This window comes from Herpailurus yagouaroundi, unplaced genomic scaffold, assembly GCF_014898765.1.
Source record: "Herpailurus yagouaroundi ecotype Mexico unplaced genomic scaffold, PumYag 142, whole genome shotgun sequence".
NCBI lineage: Eukaryota > Metazoa > Chordata > Mammalia > Carnivora > Felidae > Herpailurus > Herpailurus yagouaroundi.
In genome coordinates, this window is record NW_024412397.1 from 37,832,652 (window position 1) to 37,847,921 (window position 15,270).

A 15,270-nucleotide genomic window follows, 5' to 3' on the forward strand; every position below is an offset into this window, starting at 1 on the left:
TTCAAAGTTTCTGCTGAAAACTCTGATATCCTTTGTATATGATGAATTACTTTTTCTCTTGATGCTTTCAAGATTTTGTCTTTGACTTTAGATAATTTTTTTAATGTTTATTTATAAGAGAGAGAGAGAGAGCACAAGCATGAATGGGGGAGAGGCAGAGAGAGAGAGAGAGACACAGAATCCGAAGTGGGCTCCAGACTCTGAGCTGTCAGCACAGAGCCTGATGCAGGGCTTGAACTCATGAACCTTGAGATCATGATCTGAGTTGAAGTCAGATGTTTAACCAACTGAGCCACCCAGGCACCCCTAGACAATTTTATTATCATGTGTCTTGATGTAGTTCTCTTTGAACTTATTCTAGTTGGAGTACTTTGAGCTTTTGGAATCTGTATGCCTATTTCTTTCCTTGGATTTAGGAAGTTTTTGGCTCTAATTCCTCCAAATAAATTCTCTGACCCCATTTCTCTCTTTTCTTCTGGGATTCCCATAATGTGAATATTGGTCCCTTTGATGGCATCCCTTAAGTCCCTTAGGCTCTCTTTACTTTTCTTCATTCTTTTTTCTTTTTGTTCTTTGACTTGATAATTTAAAATGACCTGTCAAGTTTGTTTGCCTGATCAAGTCTGCTATTGAATCCCTCTACTGAATTTTTTAGTTTAGTATTTATATTTTTCAGCTCTAGAATTTCTGTTTGCACCTTTTGTATACTTTGAAATAAGATAGATTGATGCCTCTAGCTTTGTTGTTCTTTCTCAAAATTGCTTTAGCTATTCAGGGTCTTTTCGTGGTTTCATACAAATTTGAAGATTATTCTGAGAACAGTGGCATTGGGATCTTGATAGGGGTTGCATGGAATATTTGAATGTTTTGAGTAATATGAGCATTTTAACAATAATAATTCTTCCAGTCCATGAGCATGGAATATCTTTCCATTTAGGTGTGTCTTCAGTTTTTTTCATCCATATCTCATAGTTTTCAGTATACAAGACTTTCACCTCCTTGTTGAATTTATTTCTAGGTATTTTATCTTGCTCCTCATCTTAGAGGAAAAGCTTTTAGCTTTTCACCATTGAGTATGATGTTAGCTTTTTGTTGAGGTATGTTCTCTCTATATCCACTTTGTTGAGATTTTGATGTGATTTTTATCAGAAATGGCTGTTGAATATTGTCACCTGCTCTTCTGCATCTATTAAGGTCATAATATGTTCATTTTATTAATTTGGTGTGTCACATTGATTGATTTATAGATGCTTAATCATCCTTGCATCCCTGGGATAGATCCCACTTGATCATGGTACCATCTTCCATTCTTCTCCTGAGTTCAGTAAGCATCTTTATGACCATTACTTTGGACTCTTTATCAGGTAGATTGCTTATCTTCATTTCATTTAGTACTTTATCTGAGGTTTTGTCTTGTTCTTTGTTTGAAACATATTTCTCTGTCTCCTCATTTTGTTAGACTGTCTGTTGGTTTCTTTGAATTAAGTGAATAAGCCACCTCTCCTCGCCTTGGAGAATTAGTCTTGTGTAGGAGATGAAACTTACATTCAACCCTGTTTTTGCTCTTGGTTGCCTGTCAAACCTGTGATTGTCCAAGAAGCCTATTTTATTTTTAATAGTTCCCAGTGTTTGAGGATCTACTAAGACCTGTTAGTGTCCCAAATGGGAGGGTATCTGTCACCACCCAAATTTAGGCTGCTTAGAAGCCAGAACCCTCAGCAGCAGCTTTTAAAATGCAGATATATACAATCCTGTGGGACTGCAAGCTTAATCCCTGCTGACCACTAGAGCCATGCCATCTGGAGATGTCCCACAAAAATCAGGGCTCCATATGAGTGTATAAGCTCCTTTCTGAGAAGTAAAAGTCAACGGTAGTGAAGCAGAGGGAGAGCTAAAAGATAGTATTCCCCAGCCTGCATTCCCTGTCACCTATGTATCTCCTAGATGTGTTCCAAAGCAGAAGCCTGCCCCTCAAATCTTCCCCTCTAATCTATGTGCTCCAATACAAACACATAGGCCTCTTTTACAGAAAGACTGTGGGTGTGATTCAATATGTTGTCTGTGCAGTGCCTTCAGGATGGTAGTTGGCCAATAACTGTCTCTCCAATTGTTACAGTCCTGTGGGACCCAGGAACACAAGCTCCCCTGGCCACCAGCTAGGCAGTCAAGGGGCATTCCATGGGTGGCAGCTACAAAAATCAGATCACCATTCATAAAAACTGGTGCATGTAGGAGCTCCCCTCTAAGCGATACTGATGCTCTGGAGTGCAGCAGGTGGAGAGCATGAAGATGGTACCTACTGTCTAGAGCAAGGCAGAGTGGGAGTGCAAAGATGGCTTCCACCTGGAAAAAAAAAGAGTGCACACCAGCTTTAACATGGCAGAGGGGAAGAGTGCAAAGATGGCATCCACCAGCTTCTGTCCCCCAAGGAGTACCCTAGGAGGCACCTGCCCCTCAGATTGACACTTAAATTTAGGTGAAAGACTTGTATACTGAAAACTATGAGATATGGATGAAAGAAATTGAAGACATGCATAAGTGGAAAGATATGCCATGCTCATGGACTGGAAGAATTAATATTGTTAAAATGCCCATATAACCCAAAGCATTAAAATATTCTATGCCCTATCAAAATTCCAATGCCATTTTTCTCAGAAATAGAATAATCCTAAAATTTGTATGAAACCATGAAAAGACTCTGAATAGCTAAAGCAATTTTGAGAAAGAAGAACAAAGCTAGAGGCATCACATTATCTCAAAATCAGGTTCCTTTCAAAAGACTACTTCTGTTCTAGGTTGTGGGGTGAGTGAGTCCACATAAAGGCATTTTAAGACCCATTTCTTAGTTCACCACAGCCCCATGGGTCTCGTGGGCATGAACACCAATGGTTTCCAAAGCTAGATGTTTTGGGGTTGTATCTCAGGTGCCAGTATTAAAAATTGGGGTTCCCAGTGTGGGGTACAAAACCATTGTTCCTCAGGGAGAAGCTCTGACTTCTGTGTTCCCTCCCATTTGTGGGGTCATAATGCTGGGCATGGGGTTTATGGCAAGATTGTGTCTCAGCCTTTCCTACCATCTTCATTGTGTGTGTGTGTGTGTGTGTGTGTGTGTGTGTGTGTTTCTTCATTTGCCTGATGTGAAGGCATTTCTCCACTAGTTTTTAGGCTTTTTTTCCCACAAGATTTGCAGCTATAGATCTGGTGTGTCCATGAGAGATGGGTGAGTTCAGGATCTTCCTACATTGCTGTCTTGAACCGGACTCCAAATCTTTTAGATTTGGTCTAAATATAATATAAATATATTTGGTCTACAAATAGACCAAGTTCTACTTCTATATTTGCTTTTCTACCTTTGCTGTTACTTTCGGTTTTATATCTAAGAGATTATTGCCCAATGATCACGTCATGAAGATGGCGGATATGTTTTCTTCTAACAGTGGTACAGTTTTAGCTCTTATATTTACGTGTTTGATCCATTTCGAGTTAATTTTTGTGTGTGATATGATATAGGGGGTCTCCTTTCTTTTACATGTAGGTATCCAGTTGTCCCACCACCATTTATTGGTATTCTGTTAAATTTTCTTCACACTTTTGTTGAATAAGTATAGGGGTTATTTCTGGACTCTCAATTCTATTGATCTGTGGGTCTATACTTATTCCAGTACCACACTATCTTGAAAACTACAGCCTTGTAGTAAGAAATTGGGAAGCTTGAGTACTCCAACTTTTTTCTTCTTTTTCAAGATTGTTTTGGCTATTCTGGGCGCCTTGAATTTCCATATGGATTTTAGGATCAGTTTGTCAATATCTGCAAAAAGACACTTGGGATTTTGGTAGGCATTACATTGAAATTGTAGCTCAATTTGGGAGAAATTACCATCTTAACAATATTACTTTGATTCATGAACTTGTGCTGTTTATTTAGATCTTTTAAAATTTCTTTCAGTGATGTGTTTTAGTTTTCAATGCATATGTCTTGTACTTTTTTGCCAAATTTGTTGCTAAGTATTTTATTCTTTTTGACACTATTTTAAATGTTTTCTTTTTAAAAATGTTTGTTTATCTTGAGAGAGAGAGAAGGGGAGAGAGAGAATCTGAAACAGGCTCTGAGCTGATAGCACAGAATGTAGGGCTTGATCTCATGAACCATGAGATCACAACTTGAGCAGAAATCAAGAGTTAGAAACTTAACTGAGCCACTCAAGCCACCCTTAAATGTTTTCTTAATTTTATTTTTGAACTATTTATGCTGGTGTACAGAAATACAACTGATTTTTCTGTATTGATATTGTATTCTACAACCTTGCTGAATTCATTTATTCTAGTAATTTTTTAAAATGTTTTTTCATTTTTGAGAGACAGAGCATGAGCAGGGGAGGGACAGAGAGAGAGGGAGACACAGAATCTGAAGCAGGCTCCAGGCTCTGAGCTGTCAGCACAGAGCCCCAAGTAGGGCTCGAACTCACCAACCACAAGATCATGACCTAAGCCAAAGTTGGACACTTAACCAATTTATCCACCTAGGCGTCCCTCTAATAATTTTTGATGGACTTCCTAGAATTTTTTAATATATGAAATGATGTCATCTGCAAATAGAGATAGTTTCATTTCTTCTTTTTCTATGTGGATGCCTTTTGTTGCCTCAAAGTTGCCCTGGCCAGAGCCTCCAGTACAGTGCTGAATATACACAGCAAGAGTGGACATCCTTGTTATCTTCCTGATCTTAAGGGAAAAGCATTCAGTCTTTCCTTATTAAATATGATGATACGGATTTTTCATAGAGACCCTTTATTGAATTGAGGAAGTTCCATTCTATTGAGTTTGCTTAATCAGGAAAGCATGTTGGGTTTTGTCTAAATCCCTTTATTGCATCTGTTGAAATGATCATGCAGTTCTTTATTCAAATAATATAGTGTATTACATGGAGTTTTATATGTTGAACCAACCTTGCATTCCTAGATAAATCCAACTTTATCATGGTTTGTAATTATTTTAATATACTTCTGGAATTGGTTTACTAGTATTTTGTCAAAGATATTTGCATCTATAATAATCAGGGATATTCATCTTTATTTTTTTTCTTGTGCTATCTTTGGCTTTGGTACTGGCACCATAGAATGAATTGAGATATTCCTCTTCTTTTGTGAAAGAGTTTGTAAAGGACTGGTGTTAATTCTTCTTTAAATGGTTAAGTGGATGCACTGGTTTGGATAGTGTTACCCCCAAATTCGTGTCTACTCAGAAATACTTCAAAATAGGACTTCATTTGAAATAGAGTCTATTATTTTCCTGAGGCTGCCATAACACAGTGCCACACATTGAGTTGCTTAAACAGAACTTTACTGTTCTTGAGTTCTGGAGGCCCAAAGTCCAGAATCCGGGTTTTGGCAGGGAAGATTGCTTCTAAGGGCTGAGGGATAATCTTGTTGTATGCCTATCTCCTAGCTTCTGGTAGCTTCAGATATTCCTTGACGTATAGATGGTTCTACCCATGTCTTCTCACCATTTTTTCTGTCTCTCTGTGTCCAAATTTCCCCTTTGTATAAGGACATCAATCATATTGGATTGGGGCTCACCCTTATGATTTCCTGATAACTTGATTACTTCTGTAAAAAACCCTATTTCTAAATAAAGTCACATTCTGAGGTACTCAGGGTTAGGGCTTTATCATATCTTTGTTGGGTGATGTAATTCAACCCATAACAGTGTTTTTGCAGATGTAGTTAGGAAAGAGGAGGACATACTGAATTAGAGTTAGTCCCAAATCCAATATAACTTGTATCCTTATAAAAAGGAGAAACACAGAGACACAGAAAGTATAATGCCATGTGTAGACAAAGGCAGAATTTGCAGTGAGATTGGCAGTAATCATGGAAGGGAGGAGGGGGGCATGAAACATTATTTCTCACAGTTTTCGTTGTTTTCTCTCTTTTTAGGTCTCAAATGCATGTATTTTATCCTCAAGGCTGTTTTTCCCTCCCTCAATCTTTTTCTCCATCTGTGGTTTAGTTTGGAAAAATTTTTTTAATGTTTATTTTTGAGAGAGACAGACACAGAGTGCGAGTGAGGGCGGGACAGAGAGAGGGAGACACAGAATCTGAAGCAGGCTCCAGGCTCTGAGCTATCAGCACAGAGCCCAATGTGGGGCTCAAACCCACCAACTACAAGATCATGACCTGAGCTGAAGTCGAACGCTTAACTGACTGAGCCACCGAGGTGCCCCTAGTTTGGAAATTCTTTATTGACTTGTGTTCAAGTTCACTGATCTTTTTTCCTAATGTGTCACATTAAATTGATTTTTAAAATATTATTCAATTTTAGGATTCTTTTCTCCTGTCCAGTTTCTAAATTTCTTCTGAAATTTTCCACATTTTGATATCAGTTTTTTATCTTAAAAGAAACCCCACTTTTATTGATGAACTTATCTGCTAATTCCATCATCTAGGTCATCAGTGAGTCTTTTTGTTGACTATTTAAAAAAATCTACTTTCTTGTTTCCTCATTACTTTTCATGCTATACTGGACAACTCAACATTGTGATTGGTGCACCAAACAGTTCTGTATTATGTCCTCTTCCTCTGAAGACTGTTTATCCAAGTTAGCAGATTGTTGGCAGATCAACTTGATGTTGCAGAGGCCTGGTTTTATATTTTGTTAGGTATGGTCTTTCTGCATTTTGTCCTTGGCCCTAGGAATAGCCCCAAGTCCTTAAGAAATGGTCTTTATTCCTACACAGGGCCTTGGGTTTCAATACATAGGCATACTTTGTTTTACTGAACTTCTTTTTATTGTTTCATGGACACTGTGTTTTCTACAAATTGAAGGTTTGTGGCAACCCATTGAGCACCTCTACTGGCACCATTTTTCAAGTGGCATTTGCTCACTTCATGTCTGTGTGTCACTTTTTGGTAATGGTTACAATATTCCAAACTTTTTCATTTTTATTGTATTTGTTATGGTGATCTGTGATCAGTGATCACAAATTACTCAAAGTTCAGAGAATGGTTTAGCATTTTTAAGCAATATTTTTAAATTATGAATGTACATGGTTCATGTTTTTAGATGAAATGCTATCACACACTCAACAGATTACAATATGGTGTACACATTACCTTTATATGTACTGGGAAGCCAAAAAAAAATTGATTTGACTTGTTTTATTGCGATATTTGCTTTATTGCAGTAGTTTGGAATTGAGCCTGCAGAATCTCCAAAGGTATGCTCGTAAAGTCTAAAGTGTTGATCAAGCCCCTCCAAATGGGAAGTTTTTTCTGTGGACTTCTTGGAGTCTCATCCTGCGCACATTCAAATCATTCCTGCAGTTGAGGAAATTCATATGCAGATTTGGGGGCTCCTCTGTGACTCCCTCTTTTAGATATTCTCCAATCTCCAGCCACTCTGCTCATAAATACGGTCTAAGACAACAATTTCTATCTGTATGACCACTACCTCTAGTGTGTTGTGTACATTGGAAATGTTCTTTGGGGAAAAGACATACATATGTTACCTTATATAGAAGGTCCTTTTTAATAAGGGCTGAATCCTCTACATTTTGTGTCCTTTGTTCATTTCCCAAGGCTTTAAAACGTTTAAAAAATTATTGTCCAGGACTATTAATTTATTGGCAGGTTTAATCTGACACAAGCTTTCATCACTTTGCCAGAACTTTGTTTTGGTAATACCTTGGTGGCTCATTTTCTCTTTTTAATAATTTCATAATTAACTTGTGAGCATATAGGGGCCTGGATTAATGTTTCCCCCCTCCCCCCACCCAAAGAAATACTGTATTCTCATTGTTTCCAGCAAGTGCCATAAATCTAGATTCACTCTATTTTCTTGATCTGCAGACTTTGTAACTGTGGTTTTAAACTCTTGATCTATTTAAAAGCAGGCCTTGGGGTGCCTGGCTGGTTCAGTTGGTGGAGCGTGCCGCTCTTGATCTTGGGGTTGAGTTCAAGCCCCATGTTGGGTGTAGAGATTACTTGAAAACAAAATCTAAAAACTAGGCCTTATGATCACAGTGGTGGCATCATCCTTGCCACCATTTACTACCTAGAAAAAGGGCAGAGTCTGTCAGATTTTACCCTTTGGTTTCCTTTACAAGGCAGACTTCTTTATGCATCCTTTTACTTATAGAGCTCTCTGAATTTTCCAATTTTATGTAGGGATCTTTAGTTAAATTCCCCAGCTTTGTTCAGGGCCAAGGCCTAGGAACTATCATTCCCCAAGCCCTGGTTATTCTATTTTGTTGTTAGGAGAGGAAAGGCTTTCACGTTTAACCATTACCTCTGTGACTTGTGTACTTATCTTCCCTCCTGCCTCACCGGACCGTAGGGTTTTCCCATATTTTCTTGTGAGTTCAGTTGAATATGTTTGTTGCAATTTAGCCAGTCTTTGGGTATTGTGTAGCAGTGGAAGGCTATTTAGAAAACTCTGATACCAGCAGGGTATTTTATTCCCCCCCAGCACTTTATTGAGGTATACAGATGGCAGAATGCATATATCCTAAGTATATAGCTCAGTAAAACTTTAAATTATCTAAATAATTTGCATCATCTAAATCAATTTATAGACTACTTCCATCATTCCAGAAGGTCTTCTCATGCCACTTCCAAATCTATACTCACCCAAAGGTAAGCACCTTAGGTTTATTTGGCCTATTCTTGAGCTTCATATAAAAGTAGTATGTCTAGCATTCTTTGTTCAATACTTTTTCTATTTATCCCTATTCTATCAGTAATTCCTTTTTTTTTTAAATTGTAGACTAGTATTTCAGTAACTATTTGATTATCCATTATCATGCTGATTGGTATTGGTGTAGTTTCTAGTTTGAGGCTTATTTTACATCTGCTTTGAATATTCTTGTATGCATCTTAATGTGGGCATATCCCCTCATTTCTCTTGGGTTTTATCTCTAGAAGTGAAATCAGAGTAGGCATACATTTACATTTATAAGAAACTGGGAAGCTGTTTCCTCAGGTGATCATACTTACACTTTTGCCAGTTTCTACACCTTCTCACCCTCTGGGCAAGTGTGCAACAGTTATTTCCTGGTGGTTGCATTCTTCCTTCCCTCATGGCTGATGCTGAACACCCTTCCCTATGCTAATTGCGCATTTGGATAGCTTCTGTGCAGTGTGTATTCAAGTCACTTATTAACTTTTATATTGTGTTGCTTTTGCAGTGGCTTTTAAAAGTTGTTTTTCTGCATACAAATCCTTTGTTATGTGTACTGCAACTATTTTGTCCTTGGTGGCAGCATGGTTTTTCACTTTATCTTTTTGATGAGAAGAATGTAATTTTGGTGAAATCAAATCAGTTTTCTTTTATGGAGTTTATTTTGTGTCCTAAGACATCTTTGCCTATCCCAAGAGTCACGAAGATATTGTTTTCTTCTAGAAGATTTATTGTTTTGTCCTTCACATTTAGGTCCTCTGATCCATGTTGAAAACATTGTGCATTGTGTGAAAGTATCAATATTCAGAAAGTTTCTCCATGGAGTTGCTTGTGTTTTTTTGTTGAAAAGCCAATGACCATATACATGTACGAGTCTGCTTCCCAATTCTCTTCTATCCACTGATTAGTCCTGAACCCTAGTACGACTCTCTTAATTACTGTAATTTTAAAGCAAGTCATGAAATTGAGTAGTGTTAAGTCTTCCAACATTTGCCCCCTCCTTCAGGACTATCTTGGTTGTTCTGGGTCTGTTGGATTTCCATATATATCTGCAAATTTCTACAAGAAAGCCTCAGCGGAAGGATTGTTTTTTCACTGAAATTTGAATTGATTTCTGTAAATCAATTTGTGGGAAACAGATCTTGATATTATGCAGCCTTTCAATTCATGAACATATTTATTGCAGTGTTCTATATAGTTTCAGCAACATTTTGTAGTTTTCAGGATAGAAGTCTTACATATCTCTTGTTAACATTCTAGATATTTGACTTATTTGATGTGATCACAGATGGTAATTTTAAATTTTAATTTTTAATTGTTGCTATGTATAGTCAATACAGCAGAGTTTTGCCTCATTTCCTGCAAAATTATTAGTTTTTGGTAGATCAAGCAAATTCTTTATCTTCAGGAAGTCAGACAATGGGAGAAGTGTTGCATAATTGAAAACATCTCATTTTCCAGAGTAAAAAAATGGTTCATTCTTTGTATACCTCTGCTCACAGTTACCACCTAAGAAACCCTACCTTCTGATTTTCTTTCTCCTTAAAAGAACATGTAATTCTGAGTTCAGTTTACTCCTGGTGTGCTTCTTGAAAGATGGGAAGAGCACCAGATCTTTACAGAGGAACTTCTGTTTCTCAGCTAAATGTAGAATAGGGAAATAAGGACATGTCCTACATGCTGCCCTTCACTTATATTTTCAGGGTGCCAATCAGAACAGAAAGACATTAAAATGGATTGGGATTGGAAGAAGGTGAATAAATTTGAAGATTCAGATTATTCTCGTCACATTGGTGAATTCTTCACTGGTCAAATAATCCCCTCTTTTCATCCTTTGCTTTCTTTTTGATTCATTCTTTTCTTCCCAATTTGACTTAGTGATTAGCATACGGCCTGATCTACAAATAGCTGTAATGAATAGGGATCCATTTTAACTTCAAATAAAACCAATGTAAGGCACAACTATTCAGGAATATTTTATATTTTCAAAGTATTTACGAAATTTTTAATTAGAAAAATAAAGGCAACGGGATTATCTATCAGGTTCTAAAAGTACCCATGAATTAAATCACTCGCATCCCCCTCTTAAAAAAACAAAACAAAACCTTGAATCACATTGCTATTTAAGCTTTCTTACAATAAGGAATAAAACCAAGCTATACTAGAGTACAAAAACCTGAAATTCTGAGCATGAAAATAATTTATTAGACATCTGGTTTATTCGAACATTAGGCCTACTGAAGACAGAATTAACAGAGCTCATGGAGTAGGAAAAACACACACACACACATACACACACACACAAACAAAACAAAAACAACCCATCCAGCACCTGCTTCACTGCAAATTTCCTGGGGACAAAATGTATGCATTCTGTACTACAGTCTCACTCTAAACCATCCATATGTGTTTGATGCTGATTAACCTGAATAGGAGATGAGAAACTTTCTATACACTCAACTTGGCAAGTAGCCATTAGTGATGCAACTTTCAGAAACATTCTTAGGCACAAGAACTAGCACTGCCTGCAGTGAGAGTCTTTGATAATCAAAGAAAAGAGTATCACTAAATATATTCTTACAAATAAGAAAATACAAGCACTTTTGCCAATGGACTGCTTTACATATCAGGAAAGATGTCACAATGAGATCTTCTATGAAATTAAAACACTAATTGTTATACTCAACTTTTAATCGATTCTGAAGTTATACTGTGGTATTAAAAATTAGAGGAAAAAACTGATTTAATCTAAATAGAATTTAGGGAAGAAATGCAGGACTAATATATAAGAGTAGCTGCACTTCTTTGGTTAACTCATTAAAAAAAAAAGTCAAACATTTTCAAATTAAAAAAAAAAAAGATCACCGTTACAAGAATCTAATCTAAATATGCACCTGACAATAAAGCACATCTGAGTATGGAGTGAAAAAAGTTTTCCAAAAAATCATCAAATGGATCCTCTCCAAATACCCAAATAATCACTTCTGCAGGCCTTTTGTTGAGTGGAATCATAAAGAACTGAAGATTTATTGCTGTGAAAACAAATCTGTAGTACAGTAGTATGAATCTTGGGTATTAAGCATAATCAGCTGAATCAAGTTAAGAAGTTCAAACTCTAATAGGAAATTTTGTGTGTGTGAAAGTCAATAGCCAGTTGACCCAAGAGCAACTGAGAAATCTAACCTGTTCAGTGAGACCAGACATTGTTAAATCTTCATTCTTTGAAGGCAATTAAAAATTACAATTTAAACAGCCCATAAACCAAATAAAACAAAATTGAAGAAAGCAATTAAAACTACGTTCAAAGAGCCATTTTTTTTTTTTAGCTCAATTTCAGCACCCCAAGGAAAAAAAGCATCCATGACTATCACAGATGAAAACAAAATGTCACTGGAATCCGTTATTTTTCCCCACTGAGGTATAAAATCTATATAGAAATTTGATACTATACTATAACAAATTGTACTTCTCATAGTTCTGTTTTAATTTCCTTTAAACCCTGTTTAATATAGTTTTTTCTTAAACTGTAAAAATGTTGTTTTCATGATTCTGAAACTGGTTCCAGTTCTTTTTCACTTATTTTTCTATCAATATTTAATATACTGGTTACCAGTCCTAATCAGAAAAAAAATCTTAGAAATCTCTTCATTAGGACAGCACATTCAGTGAAAGTTACTGATGTGCAAGCAAACCATGAAAGGTGCAGCTCCCCGGAAAGCACGTTTGTTGACTGCTTCACTGCCTGAATATTCTTTACAATGATTCTTGATGAAAGACTCTTTCCATCGTGTAAACATCAGTGTGCGCAGTCTTGCTACTCTGTAGTTTCACGTCCTTGGACAAGAAGGCTGGTTCACAGCTAGTGAAAAGCGAGAGGAGTCTAAGTTTCAATGGCTGATAAACCTTACATCCCCACAGGAGGAAAGCACTTTTCCTTTTTTGCTACTTAAGAATGTGGCAGAAATGTATGCTGAGGTAGCCCAGTCAATCCTTATTTTTTTTTCTTCTTTTTCCTTTTTTGTAAATTTGGTCTCAGAATATTTCTGGAAGGGTGACGTTTCGAAGAAGCCACTGCTGGGACCGGCTTCCATTGCAGTCTCTTATGCTGGGCACCTGGCTGTCCTCTTCTGTGGCTTTATCCAGGCACTGATTACTGTTCACATGCTGCAGGGTTAATTTCTGCAAGAGACAGAAAAGAAATCTTAACATGAACGTGACAGAAAAAAACTCAAACATCTCAGCCATCGTTTCTGACAAGTATTAAACTGCCCCGTAGGAAAGGTGTCTACGTTAAGACCACCTTAAGAGCTATGTGGGAGGGAGAAAGGCACTGGGGTGCAGTGGGCTACAATGAATTTAAACGAACATGACCACAATGCTAGCTACTCCCAATTCTGCACAAGCTCTAACACTGAGAAATTTCACTTTGTGTGCTTCAGCTTCCTTAAAAAAAAAAAAAAAAGAAAGAAAAAAAAAAGATCAGATTAGTGGTTCCTAATTTAGGATCCTCAACCTATTTTCAAAAGCTATTTCAAAATTGCTTCATTTCCCTGTGATAAGGCTGTTCAAATTAATTCTATGATTCCAAACCTCATGTCCTTAAAATTCAGGTCCTTTTGAAGACTCAAAATCTTAAGAGATCATCTTAAAGCAGCCATTAATAAATGGGTGACAGATGGTGCTATGTAACTTTCTATGTACTCATTTGTACTCCAGACTCAATACTGTCATGTTGATATTTAGAATAATTTCAAAATGTCAGGACAGAGTTATCAGAGTGATTAGCCTAGGTCAGTTTATATGTCTGTTACTGCACGCTGGTCACCAGCATGGTCACACAGCCAACAGCTGTGTAGGAACGTGAGTTAACCATTATCCTGTAAATGTATACAACTGTAAGAAAGTGTGAAATATGTTTACTAACACATTTATTGGACTCTTACTCATCCCTCTAATGTAATTCTTTTATCTGGAACATTTCATTTTCGGGGACTGTCATCACTGTGTTCAAGAGAGGACCCAGTCAGCACTGACTACTCTCCACACAGGAGAGTAGTTTTTTTTTTTTTTTTTTTTTTTTTTTTAACGTTTATTCACCTTTGAGAGACAGAGATAGAGCATGAGCAGGGAAGGGGCAGAGAGAGGGAGACACAGAATCCCAAGCAGGCTCCAGGCTCTGAGCTATCAGCACAGAGCCCGACACGGGGCTCAAACCCACGAACTGTGAGATCATGACCTGAGCCGAAGTCAGACCCTCAACCAACTGAGCCACCCTGGCACCCCAGAAAAAGCTTAATTAAGGCAACTAGATAAACAGGTGACAGATAACTAACTGTAACCTTTTAAGCAGAGAATAAAAGCTATAATTATCATTGTAGAGTCTACTTGCAACCTAGGAAAGGTAATTTGCTGGCTCCTGCCCCTAATCTCTAGTGTAACTAGGTCAAAATCTGCATTTCGAAAGGACAGAGCCATGCATCAAAGCAGAAGCGTCTGGTGTCATAAATGGAATGTGATATAGAATATAAATAAGACTCTAAGATGTAAGAATATATAAATCTAATCAAAGACCTATGGTATTATGCAAAGAATCCTGGATCAAGAGTGCCAGGTCTGTCTGAGACCCGGTTCCATCATTTTACCTGCTCTGTGACCCTGGGGGCAAGTTCCATTCTGGGCTTCAGTGTCTCTACGTGTATAAAACAAGGTCCTGGGTTTTATTTCTATGGTTCCTTTGGAGCCTTCGGTTTCATGATTTTAGGTTTACATTATAAATCACTGACATGAATATTTTATTTTTCCAGATTGCTGTGGTTGAGACTGATGGAGGCAGGACACCGCCGACAGGCTGTTCCGGAGCTCCCCATGCAGTTGGCTCAAGCTGTGGGACCTGCATCGTAGCGTGACTCCTCCTTTTGCCCAATTCTGCTTTGTCCTTTTCACAGGCGTTGATCCAAAGGGTGCTCCCTAATGAACACTGTGAACACTGAACTTTATCTTGTGAATACTGAACTAACTTTATCTGATAGAACCCAGCCTGCAAAACTAAAATTTTACCTCAGAGAAGACACCATGCAAAGGGCTCCAGAAGTTTTAAAACTACATTCACAACTGATTCTTTCTAAATACCTTAAACCTACTTTGGCTCCTTAAACTTCTAAGCACACATTTTACTTTTGGAACAACAGGTGTGGCAGATTGCGTAGATCATACACAGGCTACGAACATCCACTCCCACTTCCTGTCCCCATCACACCTTAGAGACTGGAAAACCAATGCCTGTTTAACCAGCCTCCCTTGCAGATGGTCACTATGGGATGAAGTTCTAGCCCATAAGACACAGCAGAGTCTGTGAAACGAAGTGTGAAAGTACAGGGTATGTTCCAGGAAGAGGAGAGTTGATGATTAAAGGAGACCAGGGTTTGCATATGACCTGGTATAGGGAGAAAAGACAGCCAAAGTCTTAACTGCTAATAAAGTCATGATGCTAATAAAGAAGTTAAAGAAGTTAAAGAAAAAGACAGGAATGCTCCTGGCTTTGCAGCCAGGAGCTATTTCCATAGTGTCAGGCCGAGGCTAGAGCCACGGTTGGAG

At 37.7% G+C, this 15,270-nt stretch overlaps 1 protein-coding gene and 1 long non-coding RNA gene across 3 annotated transcripts in view; one reads left to right on the forward strand and one right to left on the reverse strand.

The window, feature by feature from the left end:
* LOC121033010 (uncharacterized) overlaps positions 1-14,672 on the forward strand; it is a 39,683-nt gene extending 25,011 nt beyond the window's left edge. Inside the window, exon 2 of the long non-coding RNA XR_005791651.1 lies at positions 14,481-14,672. This is a non-coding gene — a long non-coding RNA (uncharacterized LOC121033010). The remainder of the gene's footprint in view (positions 1-14,480) is intronic.
* Positions 10,643-15,270, reverse strand: part of GALNT1 (polypeptide N-acetylgalactosaminyltransferase 1) — a 79,507-nt gene continuing 74,879 nt past the window's right edge. For both annotated transcript variants that reach the window (XM_040479060.1, XM_040479059.1), the window contains one exon: positions 10,643-12,855. In XM_040479060.1, coding sequence (XP_040334994.1) covers positions 12,709-12,855 — 147 coding nt within the window. In that variant the 3' untranslated portion in view covers positions 10,643-12,708. The remainder of the gene's footprint in view (positions 12,856-15,270) is intronic.